The sequence below is a fragment of the Melopsittacus undulatus genome, chromosome 9, assembly GCF_012275295.1.
Source record: "Melopsittacus undulatus isolate bMelUnd1 chromosome 9, bMelUnd1.mat.Z, whole genome shotgun sequence".
Classification (NCBI taxonomy): Eukaryota; Metazoa; Chordata; class Aves; order Psittaciformes; family Psittaculidae; genus Melopsittacus; species Melopsittacus undulatus.
The window spans coordinates 709,208-723,619 of record NC_047535.1 but is presented as its reverse complement, the minus strand read 5'-3'; the positions used below and the strand labels follow the sequence as shown (position 1 = coordinate 723,619).

Sequence of the window (14,412 nt, the reverse complement as noted above, 5' to 3'; positions counted from 1 at the left end):
GCATCAGAAACATGAACGTAACAGTTGGAAAAGCACAAATACTTAGCAGGAACAGTGCCCAGTAAGGATCTACATTGAATAGTCCAGTCCTTTGGTTTCAAATTCTGAATTCATTCCAGCTTCACCCACAAGGAAGTTGAAGGGAATGTTTCCTTCCCTAACAGCAATCTAAGCCTAAAGAGAAAGTCTCTGAGCTCAGAAAGCAGCATCTCAGTACAAGAATCTCCTTTATTTTTACAACGCAGTGATTGAAACAACGTAGAAATTCCCCTCTCAAAACTGCATTTATAACACAACGTCTGTCAGAAGGCAATGCCTGTGTGGTGCTTTAACACAAAATACTCCTCTGGACACCAGAAATCACAGCTCTGAACACTATACACTTCACTATTCCAAAGGCTAATGAATCATAATTTAAATCTATCTTATAAACAATTCCTTTTAAAAAAACGTGGAAGATAAAAAGAACTCAAGTATTAAACTCAAGGCCTTGATTATTATTATTTTCTCTTTAACAAAGGTACTTTAAGAAATGTATCAAAATGGTAAGTGTGGCTGCCCCAGCTGCTAGTCAGGCTCTGTGACACACTGCTCCACGATCTCACGCAGGTTCGGGTTCTCCATCGCAGCTGCTACTCTCTCCTTGTCATTGATTTGCTTGTTGACTGCAAAACACCACAGGAGAAGGGAAGTCAGAAGCAGTTTGTCCTCAGTTTTCTCTTTAGGTGGAAGATGTTATTTGAATAATGCCCCAACTGAAATCAGAACAAGAGCTGATAGGGCACTGGAAGTTCAAGTTACATGGCCGAGTATAAGAAGCTTGTGCCAGGCACAGTAGAAGGATGACAAGACAAGAAGCACATGAGGGTGCTCAAGAGCCAGCAGTCAAAGGACAGATGTTAACAGGGGATTGGGAGCAAGGCAAATGAAAGCTCAATCACAAAAACAACCACCAGAAATCAAACGTTTTTGTTACTTTTCTAGTTCAGGAGAAGAACTTAAGATGCTTTAATGACACATCTTGAAATGAAGTGTGAAATTTGTGGCTATTTCTAGTCACTGTATCAAAAAAACTTGCTTTTTGCCACACAAAGACAGCTGATGCTTAAGAACAAAAAGTCCTGGGACACTGCCTGGCCAAGGCTGTAACAGCTCCTTCAGACAGTGATGGGCTACATCTCTGAAAGAACTCCAATGTCCTCTAAGCTTAACTTTAAACACTGATTGAGAAACATGTATTTTTGTATGATGATGCTAAGACAGTGGAATCAACCAGACAGTTCTTCATGTTAATTATTCAGCTTTGACAGTGTATTCATTTAGAAAAGGTTTGTAAGGTAGGGGAAGAAAAGGACTTCTCAAAAGCACACAGACACAAGGCTGAGGCAGCACTCATTCACAGGCTCCACTTACTGTCTTCTTCAGTGGAATGTGTACCTTCAGTTATGTAGATTTCCAGCTGGAGGGGAGAGCAGTAGTGTTAGATGCACATATCAACAGCTGAATATATGCATTACTGGAGGAAAAACTTGCACAGCACACATGCAGGGCTTGTCATTCACACTGCTACAAGTGTGCACAGACAATGGAAGGGGATGGGTGGCAAGAGCTGAGCTTAGACTTCACTGCAACAGTCACAAGACAATCTTGTCCCTCAGAGCAGCAGCACTAATACTTCAATTCTTTGAAACACTGGATTTGAAATCACCCTCTTCCATCAGGCAAGAACCCAAATGACAGCTGCTGAGGTGAGGAAACCCCCTTAAGCCCAGCATGCAGAAGTGCAGCGAGAAATGGTCTTTTGTAAAGGAAAGAACCAAGTTATTCGTGGATCCCTTTGAGTGCTACACTGTGCTCCAACATCCACTCCCTCCACAGGCAAAGGACAAGCTCTAAAAAGACCCCATGGCTTGGAAGTTAGTTGACCCTGCAGCATACACCCTCTTAAAGACAGCTTGGCATGCACTCATACAGTTTAAAGGAAGTTCTAGAAAAGGTACTTTACCTTATGTCTAAAAGGCAAACATCTCTGAAGTTTTACTCTTAAACAAAGGCCTGTTTAAACAAGAGAGAGCAGAGATTTTCTTCTAAAATTCAAGGTTTCAGGTACGTTTCAGAGTTCACATAACAATCAAAACCCAATATAACTGACAACCTCCTTTTGTGTTCTGAGCAGCACAAACCACAGGAGACTGAACAGTTTGTGGTTTGACCCTTTGGATGTGGCTTCTCAGTTAAGCTCACACCTGCCTGACAAGCTTAGGTGGTCTCTAAACACCTCCTAGATACAGGAAAGCAGAGGAGTGTTGTAGTTATCTCTGGGAGTGAGATCCAAGTTCAGGGACACCCCCAGCACCAGCCCATTGCAGTTTCCCCACAAGGCCTGGCTCTGCAATGAGCTACCCACAGACAAAGCCATACCACAGCTCCAGTTTGTCCTTGGGCTGAGTCAGTGGTACCAGCAATAGAAGATACTCCCCAGAAGAGAAAATACTCCTCAATTAGAGTACTCTGTACAGACAGAGAAGTTTGGGAAACAAACCCCAAACTATTTACTGCCTCCATTCTTACATACACTACCCAGCTCTTTAAACCAGTTCCCACAGCACTGTCGTGTAACAGCAGGAGTTGCTGTGCTTCAAAGGTCACAGGACACTGATAACAACTCACAATCAATCAGCCACCACAGTGCTGAGAACACGGTTAGCACAATGTTTAAGATCTGGCATGTGCATCATTGATCCTCAGGCCCCAGCCTTAACCCACTGACATTCCTAACAGGGTCAGCCTATAAATAACTTACTAGTGCTTGGCATGCTAATGCTTGACTGCCTATACTTTACTTCCTGCATAAACTTGCAAAAGTTTATTTTTAGGCATAAGTACATGTACTACTTCATTAAATTAAAGACTTATTTTCCCTTAAATCTTGAAGATGCACTGGGAAATCTCAGCATTGATATCTAATGGTTAGAGATGCTAATTTTGGGGCACTTGAACCATTTTAGAGATCTCTGATATGATTTTCCAGATGCAATCTCAGCATAAATAAGAATAAAAAGGAAAATCAGCCAGTATAGATTCTTGTTCAACTTAATGGCTTCCAAACTCCTCATGATTCAGAGCCTTCTTTGGTATCCTTGTTTTGCAGCGTGGATTTGTTGTATGTGTGTGGGAATGAAGAACAGCCCTGCAGGTAAAGGGAAGATAAAAGAGATGTGGAGAACATGAAGACGGAATTCTGGGCTACTTCCCACTAGATTTGAGCTTCTCTTTGAAGAGCTTCCCTAACTTGCTGAAAACAGATGTGTGTCCCCACATTTCCTCTGCTTTTGTGTCTGTTTCATTGCTAGAAGGGTTCTCAAGATGATCAAACTGCTGGGAAAGCAATACCCAATTTTAACCAAGACCAGTATTATTCAAACAACCTCAAGTTAACTTAACACTCACTGATACAGATGTAATGAAACGGGAATCTTACCAATGAGAGTAGCCAAAGAGCAATGAGGTACTGTTGGTGTAAACCTGATGATAACCAGATACTCGTCTTCTCCTATCTCCTGCACTTCAACACAGTTTTCCGTTACCACTTCCAGTTCTTCTAAAGTATTCGGCTTCTCCGGGTCCCGGATAGTACGGATTATATCTAGAGCAGAACACAATAAAGGAGCTTTCCTGAGTTTCATAAAAGACTTTTTTATTAGAAACACCCTTTTTTGTTCTTTGTTTGCCATTGTTTCCCTTTATTATTCATTTCTGATACAGCTGCAGAGTGCTGCATGAACTCCCCAATGCCTACAACCTGCAGTGCCTCACAGCTCGATGAGGTGTTTGGGATCCTCAATGCAGCATTCCCAGAGGTAAAACCTCTCTATATCTTACAATACCAGTGGTCACTCCAGAACAGCAACCTCGCCGGCTGACCCTTCTGGACTGACTTGCCTTTCCAGGTGTGTCCAGCTCCTCTTGTCCAAGGTGATGACACACAAAGGAAACTGCCCCAGTGCAGGGGCTGAGCCCTTCACCCCCCCCTCCCCGGGGAGCTGTGGGGCAGCAGCAGCAGCACCCACCGCTCAGAGGGAGCAGGGATTCAGTTCCCAACACGCTCCTTACTCAGGATCCCACTAACAGGGACCGTGGTACATGCCCCGTCCCAAGGTCACAGCATCCAGCCCCAGCCTGGGGCTGCGGTGGGGCTGGGGGCAGCTCGCAGGCACCCAGGGGAGGCGCTCACCCTCACACGTGCTCCCCAGCACCCCAAGGTGCCCCCTCCGCACCCCACAGCTCTGACAGCGATCCCAGCCCTCAAGCAGGGCTGGAACCCTGCCCTCCAGCCCCACACACCGCGCAGCCGCCTTCACCCCAGCCCCTCAGCACCCATAGGGGCTGGGCAAGGCCCGGCTTCCCCCCACCTCACCCCACCAAGGGCACAGCAGTCGCGGCCCCACTGTCCCCTCGCAGCCCCCCGCTCCTTCACCACCCACCCCACAGCGCTGCCCCATAGCCCCCTCGCCCCATAGACCCCCCAGCACTCACCGTACACCTCGAGGGCCTTGTCCTGCTCCATGGCGCGGCTCCGGGGGGCATGGCAGCCCCTACGCAGCCCGGAGTACCCCAGCACCCTGCTCAGCGTGTGCGACAGCAGCCCCAGCACCAGCGACATCCTCCCGCTCCGCCATGGGAGAGCGCGACCGGACCCTCGCGGCCACCGTCCTCCGCCACCGGGAGCGTCTGGGGGCGGAGCCTGACTGTGGTGGGCGTGGCCACGCCATTGAAGCTCCGCCCACTGATGCGTGCGGTGCCGTCTGCGCATGCGGGACCGTGCTGTGGGGACCCGGTGCTGTCCCCGGTGTCCCGGTGTTGTGAGCCCTTTCCGGTAGCGCGGAGCCCTCAGGCCCGTTCGTTCCCCGCCGGGCATGGCCCTTCGGAGCCGCACGCTTGGCAGCGGTCAAGCTCCTACCGGACCATGTCGGAGGGAGCCGGTACAGCCGTGCGCAGGGCCCGCACACCGGCCGCCGGGGCAGCCGCTGCCTGTGTCCCACCTGCGGCACGGAGGGTACGGGATCCGGTGCCATCCTCACCCGTAGCCCCTCACAGAGACTGCAGCTCCCAGCGGGCATTGCCCGGGGTGCCCCGCGGGGGCTGCTGGGAGTTGTAGTCCCGTCACGGCACCGGTGAGTGCCGGCAGCCGGGAGGAAGGAAGGGAGGTCCCGGCCAAGATGGCGGCTCCGTGAGGGGATGGAGCGGGCCAAGCGGGAGCTGCGGGTGCTGCTGGCGCCCCTGTCCCGGGATGCGAGGGGCTCCCTACGGGACGCGGTCCGTGTCCGGTTGAGCAGGAGCCAGGACGCCCTGGGCAGCCTCCTGCTCCATGGTGGGATCCGCCTGGAGGCCCTGGTGCCGGGTGGAGGAGGCCGGACCCGGAGCAGCGTCCTCCCGGGAGCCTGGGCTGAGTAAGTGACGGGGGGCGAGCAGGGCAAGGGGAGGCCGGACCGGGTCCTCGGCACCGCCCCGCTGCGGTGAGGGGCGCTGGGTGGGCCCCGGGAGGGAGGGGAGACCCCGGGCAGGGCAGAGGGGCCTGACAGAGCCTGGCTTGGAATGCGCGGCTCTCCGTGGAAATTGATTGATATGGGGTTGTTTGTTCAGTTGTGGGTGCATTCATCATGGGAGGTCGCAAAGGAGGAAAGGCAAAGAAGAAAATGTGCGTGGTTTTATCGAGTTTCTGGTGAACAGTTTCACAGGGCCCTGACTTCCCTGTCTGTGAGCCCCTGTGTGGCACAGCCAGCAATCACATGATGGTTTCCATCTGCTTTGGTGGCTTCTAATGCTGAGTCAAAACCACAGCCACACGGTAGTTCTGTGTCTGTGACAAGCAGCACTGCTGGGGGGTTCACTGAGGGGCCTGGTCCATTCTTCCTCTGCCCATTTCCCTCTTGCAGGAGAGCAGGGGTGGAGACACCTGGAGGGTTCCTCAGCCTGAGCCAAGGGGAGGCAAAGCCTATGGAAACAGGCAGAATACTCTGCTTCTTCCTGGCTGACAGCACTGGTGCTTCTCCTCCTCCAGGTCCCAAAGCACAGCTCTGCTCACACCCATGTATGACTAAGAGGATAGAACCCCCCTGTATTCTTGAGAGGAAGAGCAGGAGAGATTCCTCCTGCACTGTCTTGCACTGCGGTCACTGCTGGGGTGAAATACCTTCTAGTGCTGGGGAGGGGTGAGGCAAGGGCAGAATCTTCACTGCTAAAGGTTAAGATTACAATGTCCCTCATGCAGAACTGTTCAGTGTGGGTGGAAGGTGGAAAGAGTGAGGTCAATAAACATCCTGACTGTTGTATCTTCAGCTTCATGTGGGAGAGCACAGAAGATGATCCGCAAGCAGGCAAGACCAAACTACTGGCTCTTGGTAAAAGTCATGAACTGTTTGTCTATGAGCTCACTCTAGAAGATGGAAAATACAACCCGGCTTCCCTGCACAGTTGTAAGGAAGATACACTTAGAAAGCTCCTTGAAGCTAAAAACATTAGTGAGTAAATTCCCATGTGTATTTGAATGTATTCTAATTCTGCTCCTGGTGGAAAAGCAGAGGCAGTTGGGTTGCACAGGAGGGACGTGTCACACTCACTTCAAGTGATCAGTAGCAGCGTTAGTGCAAAATAATAGTGACATTTCTGTGTTTGAAGATGATGTTGGGGGAATGAAGCTGTTGTCGGGTGAGGTGTTTGGGTGAGATGAAATTACAATACACTTTACTAAATGATAATCATGCACTCTGCTAGCTCAGACTTCCCCTTTGGTCCTGGAGCTGATGGGAAAGAAACAGAGAGAGAAAGTTCTTCACTATTCATATAATGATGTGTTTAAGCTCATGTTCTGTGATTAGCACGTGTAGTGTGCAGTTAGGATGCACAGTCACTGCAGGGCCTTTGATCTTCCAAATGTTAAACAGTCTCTCTGGCCAAAGTGGTTTTATTTCCAAATGTAGCTTTTATTTTCAGGGCTGAGCATCTTGTGGTGATTTTGTTGTGTTCTCCGTAGTGCTCCACACAAAAACCCAGTACTGTTGTAGGTAACTGTTGCAAAATTAGTGCTCCTGATGTAGAAAGTGAGATTTAAACCAAAACAAGTAATTCGTGTGTCTCCCTCTGTGCCAATCTTTATTAAGGTGGTGGCAGAGGCAGTGAACTTGAGCTGCAATTTTCTTGAACTGTCTTTACAAATCAAAGGTACCAGACTATTATAATCCAAAAATACCTTTACATTTACAGGTCCGTCTTCAATTTTCTCTTTGAGGATACTGTCTTTTAAAAGCAACAAGTGCACACTGCTGCTCAATACGTTCATTGTTGTGCACCTTGCCTTTCCTGAAGACTCATCCTTAGAGACGAATGACTGCTTTACCCTTGATTTACCTCCACAAGTCTTTGAAAGAATCACAGATGTCCACTTCTGCAGAGGGATCTTATTCCTGTTGGATAGCTCTGGCTGGATTTGTATCCTTTGTGGCAGTGAGTAGCTGTCAGTGTAAATGATCTGGAGGTACAAAGTTGTTTCTCTTTTCTGTCAGGGTTAAGCAGAAGTTTCTTGAAAGACATTGCAGCGTCTGTTTAGTAGATGCTTTCAATAAAGGGGTGTGTAAGTGCCAGATGTTGCTGTAAAAATGTAGTCATGTATCAAATGTAGTTTTTCAACATGCCACTGGAAACCTGTTTCACAGCAGAGTAATGGTTTTCAGTGTTTTGATAGGTGGGTTCCACACGTTGTGTTGTGCAGAGATGGACCACCAAGTCAGCAGCAGTTCCCCCTCTTCTATGTTGTCTCTTTGTTGCTCAGTCTCAGGCCTGCTGTTTCCTTTGACACTTTTTAAAGACATCTTTGACTCTTTCAATGGTGCAAATCTAGGAAGCATCGATGTAGCACTGTGGCAGGGGGACATGCGGGGTGAGGCCACGAGTCCAGCCACTGCAGTGCCGCTCACTGCAGTGAGAGTGTCACACGATCTCAGTGCTGCTGTGATCATCAGTTCCTCCCACTGTGCCATCCTGGTGGATCTGAACCTGTATTTCAGGTGTGTTTGTAGCAGAATTCCCGAATGCAAGGTTTGAGTACAGCTAACATAAAAGTGCCTGACCTTGGCACTACCTTGGTAGTAGTTGAGGTGTTGAGCTCTCTGAGTTCTGGCTCTGTGATAGAGGTGAAGTTTAACATTTATTTCTTCGCAGACAGTTCCCTGAGCATTTGCTCTGTAAGAGAGACCCTGAAAAACTTCCAGTGAAGCCTCCCGAAGGACTTGATGAGGATGACCTTGCTAGTTCTGACTACAGCATGCAGCTCCTGTCCTTGCCTTTCCGCACAGACAGGTACCTAATGAACATACCTCTACATCAGCCTGGGGTTTGCCTTCTTTACATCACTGATAATAAACTGCTGACTCTTCTTTAACTGGAGTTGTGGCAAGTAAAATCAGCATATTTTGCTTTAAATCTTTTGATGTTAGGAAATGGGCAGAGGCGACTTTACATATGTCATCCAGCAGCTTCCAAATAGTAACTGTTGTTTAGGGTGTTACCTTTAGTTTGAGCCAGTATTGAGAGATCTTTGTATTCCAGGTACTTCACAGTTGTGTGTTTAGCACAGATGACCACATGTGTATTTTGTGTTCATGTAAAACATTTTAACCATGTTGTGACCATTAGTATTAAAGGCATTAATACTGATAAAATATGTTAATTATAACTAGATGCAAATGTAAGAAATACTCAATTCTGGAATTAATTTAATCCCACTTTTTTTAATTGATGGGGCATTTTCTATGGAGAAAAGAAAATATTCTGCTAAAAATGCTCAACTTGAGGGACATTGTCAGCTAATGCAGCTATGATCATTCCACTTGGCTGCAAACAGTATTTACATAGAAATAAACAGGACGTGAAGGTTAAAATGCAAGGTGCTGTGTGGAATCAGTAAGCTTAAAATACAAGTTATTTAACTGAGAAAACTCATTCTTGGGGTAATACCTGGTGCTGTAGGTGACTTCTTTCTTCACCCCAGGTCCTGGAAGGCACACTTATCCTCGCTGCGTGATAAAGTAAGGAGAAGAAAACCAGGTTCTCCAGATATGGTGAATGACTTGAATTTACCTTGGTATCACTTTTTGAGCCATCTTGAAGATCGTGATCCTGAAATCTGTGAAGATTCTGGGACAGTGGTATCTTTGGTTCCACGGGTTCTTACCTGGGCCTTGTCCAAGCCATCACAGAGCAGTGATACAAACCCCAGCAATGCACCACAGCAATGGAAGCAAATCCCCAAAGAAACACCACAAGAAGTGGTGAAACTGGAGTGTAAATTGGTAACTGGAGTTAAAGCCCTGTTTGTAGTACTGACAAATGACAGAAGGTTGACTCTTGCTCTCTGGGATTTCGAGTCGCAAGATGTGACCTATTACCACTTTGGCAAAAATAATGTGTATGTGGATTGCAGCGAGGAGGTACCACTGTCTCTGCTCCTGACAGGTGAGGGGGGTTATAGAATTCTCTTCTTAGTGCTCTTCTTTTCTGGCCTCAGTTGTCTGATTTTTAATGCATTCTTACTGAGGTGAAATCCAAATGGAGCCACTGCAGCTTCACATCATTATTTAGGAAAGGAGGCACTGGATAGAAATGCTGCTGTGTAGCAACTTGCTGATTTATTTGTAATTGTGGTTTCATTCTTTCATTCAGAACATGGTCTGTCCTTAGTTCTCTTTGGTGTAACTCAAGAAGAGTTTCTGAATAGACTGATGATCTACGGCAGCGCTGGGGTTGTAGATGCTGTTTGTCACCTCAATGGATGGGTTCGGTGTTCAATCCCCATACAAGCACTAGAGGTAAAGAAATGTGGTTTGTGTCTTGCAGATGACAAAAATGCTTCTTTGAAGTAATGACTGCAGTTTAGCAATGTTAATGGTGGGTTTAGATGCAATTAAAAGTATGCCTCAGTAGCCTAGGGGCAAAAAGTAGTGGTTTAGTTATTAAATAAACCATTGAAACAACGAGTAATGCAGGTGAATAACCCAAAAGAAGTATTCAGAGTCCTGATTCTCACAGTATTTATTTCATAGCCCAAGCCAAACTCTGTAGTAAATTGCTGAATTAACATTTTGCCCCTGAAGATAGGGGGCAGGGTTTTTGCAAAGCCTATTAAAGGAGCATGGCAGGTACCGACCAGGTCACCTTGTTATTTTGGGCTACAGGTACTCATAGTTTAAATGTCTTTTTTTCTGCATGTTCACTTGGTCACCAAGTATGAAGTACAAACATTAGCAGTGAGATTACAGTATATATTTTAGAATACATATCTAATTATTCTGCTGCATGTTTGTCTAGGCAGGTTTGGAGAATCGTCAACTAGACACAGTAAACTTGTTTTTGAAAAGCAAAGAAAGTCTTTTCAGTCTCTCTGCACCCAGCTCTGGACCTGAGCACTCTCCTCATAGCACATCCCAGTCTTACCTGAAGAGTAAGTAAAAGACTTTTAGCTACATAGAGGTTTAAATTTAATTGCCTTGGTATTTATGGCTGTGTTTGTAAGAACAGATTGAATTGCCTGCGCCCCTGTGTGTTTGGATGATGCTATATGGCAGCTTCTCTACTTCTGGAAAATAAGGGAGAAATGATACATAATGTAAGGGGTTTTCTGGTTGTGTTCTGGTATTGGCATATGCATTGTAAGCATCTTGATGTGAAGACAAAGCATGTTACATACATTGTTTGACACATTTTGTAGCATACCTTTATGACTTTCCACTGGAAGTTTAAATCAATGTGAGCAGACATATGGTGGGATGCAGATGGTTTAACTTCTTGTGTAAATGTTGCAGATTTGGAAGAGCTGAGGCCAGCTTTAAACTTGCTTTGCTCAGCAATCAAAGAAAATGATACAGAGTCTCACAGCAAACACTTTTCTGAGCAGCTGCTAGACCTCACCTTGACTTTCCTCACCAAGCAACTGGATGAAATCTTTGTGCACACAGAGGGTGAGATTGCTCATTTTGAACCACATGTAGTAATGTATCATTAGCTGTCAGAACAACTAATTTTTTTATATTAAAAAGCCTAGATTTGCCTAGAAATAACAACAGAAAAGTTCTAGAATGAAGTGAATGGAAGATAGTGCTTAAAGGGAAACATGAGAAATTAATCTGGATAGAGTATCTGTGTTGGCCCAAACAACTACAGTCAGGCTCTCAGATCAGCCAGGATCTTTTTGGGATGCCTAAGAATGTCATGATGGGACTTGCAGCTATTGCTAGATGCTTGGTGGCAGTGCTGTTAAGTGACATGAGCAGCCCTCAGCTGCTTCTGCTTTTCTCAATGCTACCACTGAAACTACTCTGGCACAAACATTTGTGTGGCTATGGAATGGAATAGACCAGTTTAAGAAACTGATACAGCTGAGAATAAATAGCTTACCAGGTTATTTTTTATCTGGAGCACTTCCCAGTCCAATTAACTGTGTAGCAAGAGAGTCACACATCCCAGGGGTGGCTGGGAGCAAGAGGCAGTATCTGGTAGGTTGCAGACTGGATGTGGGAGTGTGGGAGTGCTTACTCTGGCACAGTTGTTATGTTGTAAAGTCCCTGCATTTTAAATGGGACTTACCCTCATAATAATGGGTTGGATTGATAAAAAAATTCAGTTCTCATTTACTTGTCCCTGAAGGAGAAAACACACAGTGAGAACAGGGGATGCCTCTGGAGAGTTGTGACTGTGTCCTGGCAGTGTGCTGGTAGGGGTGGGCAGTATCAGTGCCTGCCCAGGTCACACTGCAGGACAGAGCTCTCTCCTCTGAGGCGTGTTCTGCTTATCAGTCAGGAGAACACATTCAACATTGCCAGGCATTAAAAGTGCTGTATTGTTCATTTCTGTTTAACTGGTATCTTGGATGCTTTTGACAGAACCTGATGAATTCCTGCAGAAGGCTGCAGATATTTTAACTGATTACATTATTAAACTGAGACAATTCCTGAGAAAATATCCTCAAGCACAAATAAATCCAGTGCACACAGGAGGTGATCCTGATGAAGAACTGCCTGAGGTAGAAGAAAACCACATGTGGGAAAAACTGACCCCAGAGGTAAGAGTGAGTAACCAGTTTTTTATTATGCTTGTTAAGTGTATTTAAGGAAATTACTGATATGGAAATGTATTTAAAATGTTGTGGGAAAAAATCAATATGGGGATTATAAAGATATTAACCCTGAAGATTATTGGTATCAGTTTGTTACTTTTTTCCCCTTTTTAGGAAGTCATTGCTGAGGCCATCTTAAACAACAAGATGCCAGAGGCCCAGGCTTTCTTCCGGAAGCATCAGCATCCTGCTCAAAGTCTTCAGGAATTTACTCAGACAGGTTTGAACCTGGTCTATGACCGGCTTCTGAAGGACAACACCAGAGAGGCCTCAGAACTGTTAAGAAACATGGTGAGAGGTGTTCAGTAAGCTGCTGATCTCAACCCTTCTTGGTGACTAATGAAATAAATGAGTGCTGAGAGGATGGGGAGAATTTAGGTGTCTTATGGATGTGTTAATTCTGCCACATGCATGTATTACAGTGAAAATTAACTTGTTTTGAAGAACTGTTTGATCACTAATGCCTTCAGCATGCTGAGGATCTATTTACGTGTATTGACTGATGTGATGATCAGCAAATTGTAAAGGTGATTTCGGCAAGTCAGGTAGTAAAGGGTACACATGTCATATCCAGACATGGAGACATCTGGCAGACCCCTGGCTTATGCCATCTGTGGTAACTGGTGAAGTGAATATCACAGCTTGCCTTTAAAAGGTTGTGTGCTTTGGAAAGTGAGCAGATGCCTTTATTCTGTCACTGTACAGTTTCTGTACACTGTACAGTATTCTGTACACTGCATTTGTACAGTTTGCATCCAATGAGTGTCTCCTTTTTGTTAGGGCTTTGATGTGAAGGAGGAATTGTGTAAGATCTGTTTCTACACAGTTGATAAGCACGTACGAGATCTGTTGGTAAGTGTAGTTTTCTGTCCAACTGATGTTCTGAGGTCTGAAGTCTGATGTGTATTTATGCTGAGAGAAATAACTGTATTGATCGTGCTTTCAGAATGGGAACAGGCAGGTTTGTCCTGCATCCTTACAGTGCAGTCACTGGAACATGCCATTCACATGTCTGTGCTCTTTTGTATTTGCAGTTATAGTAAAAATGGGTTAAGAAGTCATTTCTGTGTTCTGGCTCTGATCTAGTTCCCATCTGCTTGCACACAGTGGGAACTCCTGCCCCTCTTGTAATTTAAGTGCATTGACTCAATGCTTCCAACATTATTTGCTACAGTTGGTTGGTTAACTGCTTACACTTGCAGGATCATTTACAACTTTAATATCTTATAAGTAAATAAAAATTGTAATTGGAGGTAATACTTTAATTTGAATTAAAGGTGAAAATTTTACGAGAAGAAAATTATTTTTCTGAGAAAGAGAAGAAAATGATAGACTTTGTGCATCAGGTTGAAAGCTTTTACTCGGAATCCTCCCAAGACAATAGAGAGATTCAATCTCTTGCCAGGTAATGTGGGTTATCAGTTCTCATTATTAATTCATAATGTTAATAGGATTTATAATATGCTGGTTTCTGCATTCCTTATGATTTATTGCACTAACAAACACAGTCTTCTGCAATTTAATTGTTTTCATGCTGATCTTCATTTGCAGAACCAAGGGTCACTGTGGGAACTGATTACTTGTTTCATTAATGTAACAATCAGTTGCTGTCATGTTCCTTCCAGCCATGATGTACTGTTATCAATGTAACAGCAGTCTTCTGTTCATGTCATCACCTCCATAAATGAAGTGTTTTTATAACGAATTATATAATTAACATTATTAATCAAATGAAACATGTTCAGATGGAATGTTTGCTCTATTTTTGATTGCCATAATGAAGTAATCTCCCAGAAAAATCATATTACAGTTAATTGTAAAATGTCATGGTATTTATCACTTACTATGCCAGTTTGGGAAAAATGAGGTAATTCTCTGCTCATTGCTCTTGCACATGAAATAAGTCCCTCTTCAAGGGGAAGAACAACCCTCTTCAGAATGGACTGGCAAAATTTGTTGACCTCAGTTTGTTAGACTGTTTTTATAAGAGTACTAAACAAGGTTCTAATGCAATTCTTCATTGCAGTTTCAAGAACTGGAGAAAGGAACAAGACCTTTCCAGGCATTCAGCTGTTCTGGACTCCTTGAGTTGCGACAGACGTCGGGTTCCCAATCGGAGAGTCAGAGTGATGTTTAACTGGGCCCGATGGTGGGATGAGCTCATTCAGGAAATGATTCTTCTCCCCAGAAAACCACGCCAAGGCAAGTGTTGTGTTACTGAGGATTCAGAAGAATTTGGGACTAAA

The 14,412-nt window shown here is 45.2% G+C and overlaps 2 protein-coding genes across 3 annotated transcripts in view; one reads left to right on the top strand and one right to left on the bottom strand.

Moving 5' to 3' along the window:
• Positions 1-208: 208 nt before the first annotated feature.
• Positions 209-4,753, bottom strand: CIAO2A (cytosolic iron-sulfur assembly component 2A). Of its 2 annotated transcripts, XM_034066433.1 has the most exons (5): positions 4,537-4,751; positions 3,482-3,646; positions 2,006-2,055; positions 1,414-1,459; positions 209-665 (listed from the first exon to the last, which is right to left on the bottom strand). In XM_034066433.1, the coding sequence occupies exons 1-5, from the start codon at positions 4,661-4,663 to the stop codon at positions 568-570; spliced, it is 486 nt and encodes a 161-aa protein (XP_033922324.1). In that variant the 5' UTR covers positions 4,664-4,751; the 3' UTR covers positions 209-567. The 2 variants fall into 2 exon arrangements, with proteins under 2 accessions (XP_033922324.1, XP_033922325.1); XM_034066434.1 differs by lacking the exon at positions 1,414-1,459 and having other exon boundaries at positions 4,537-4,753.
• A 475-nt stretch (positions 4,754-5,228) lies between these two features.
• Positions 5,229-14,412, top strand: part of SPG11 (SPG11 vesicle trafficking associated, spatacsin) — a 27,574-nt gene continuing 18,390 nt past the window's right edge. Inside the window, exons 1-14 of the mRNA XM_034066222.1 lie at positions 5,229-5,450; positions 6,340-6,521; positions 7,264-7,488; positions 7,865-8,063; positions 8,218-8,355; positions 9,047-9,510; positions 9,718-9,863; positions 10,363-10,495; positions 10,857-11,012; positions 11,934-12,112; positions 12,281-12,457; positions 12,947-13,018; positions 13,444-13,571; positions 14,193-14,368. Coding sequence (XP_033922113.1) covers positions 5,239-5,450; positions 6,340-6,521; positions 7,264-7,488; positions 7,865-8,063; positions 8,218-8,355; positions 9,047-9,510; positions 9,718-9,863; positions 10,363-10,495; positions 10,857-11,012; positions 11,934-12,112; positions 12,281-12,457; positions 12,947-13,018; positions 13,444-13,571; positions 14,193-14,368 — 2,587 coding nt within the window. The 5' untranslated portion in view covers positions 5,229-5,238. The remainder of the gene's footprint in view (positions 5,451-6,339; positions 6,522-7,263; positions 7,489-7,864; positions 8,064-8,217; positions 8,356-9,046; positions 9,511-9,717; positions 9,864-10,362; positions 10,496-10,856; positions 11,013-11,933; positions 12,113-12,280; positions 12,458-12,946; positions 13,019-13,443; positions 13,572-14,192; positions 14,369-14,412) is intronic.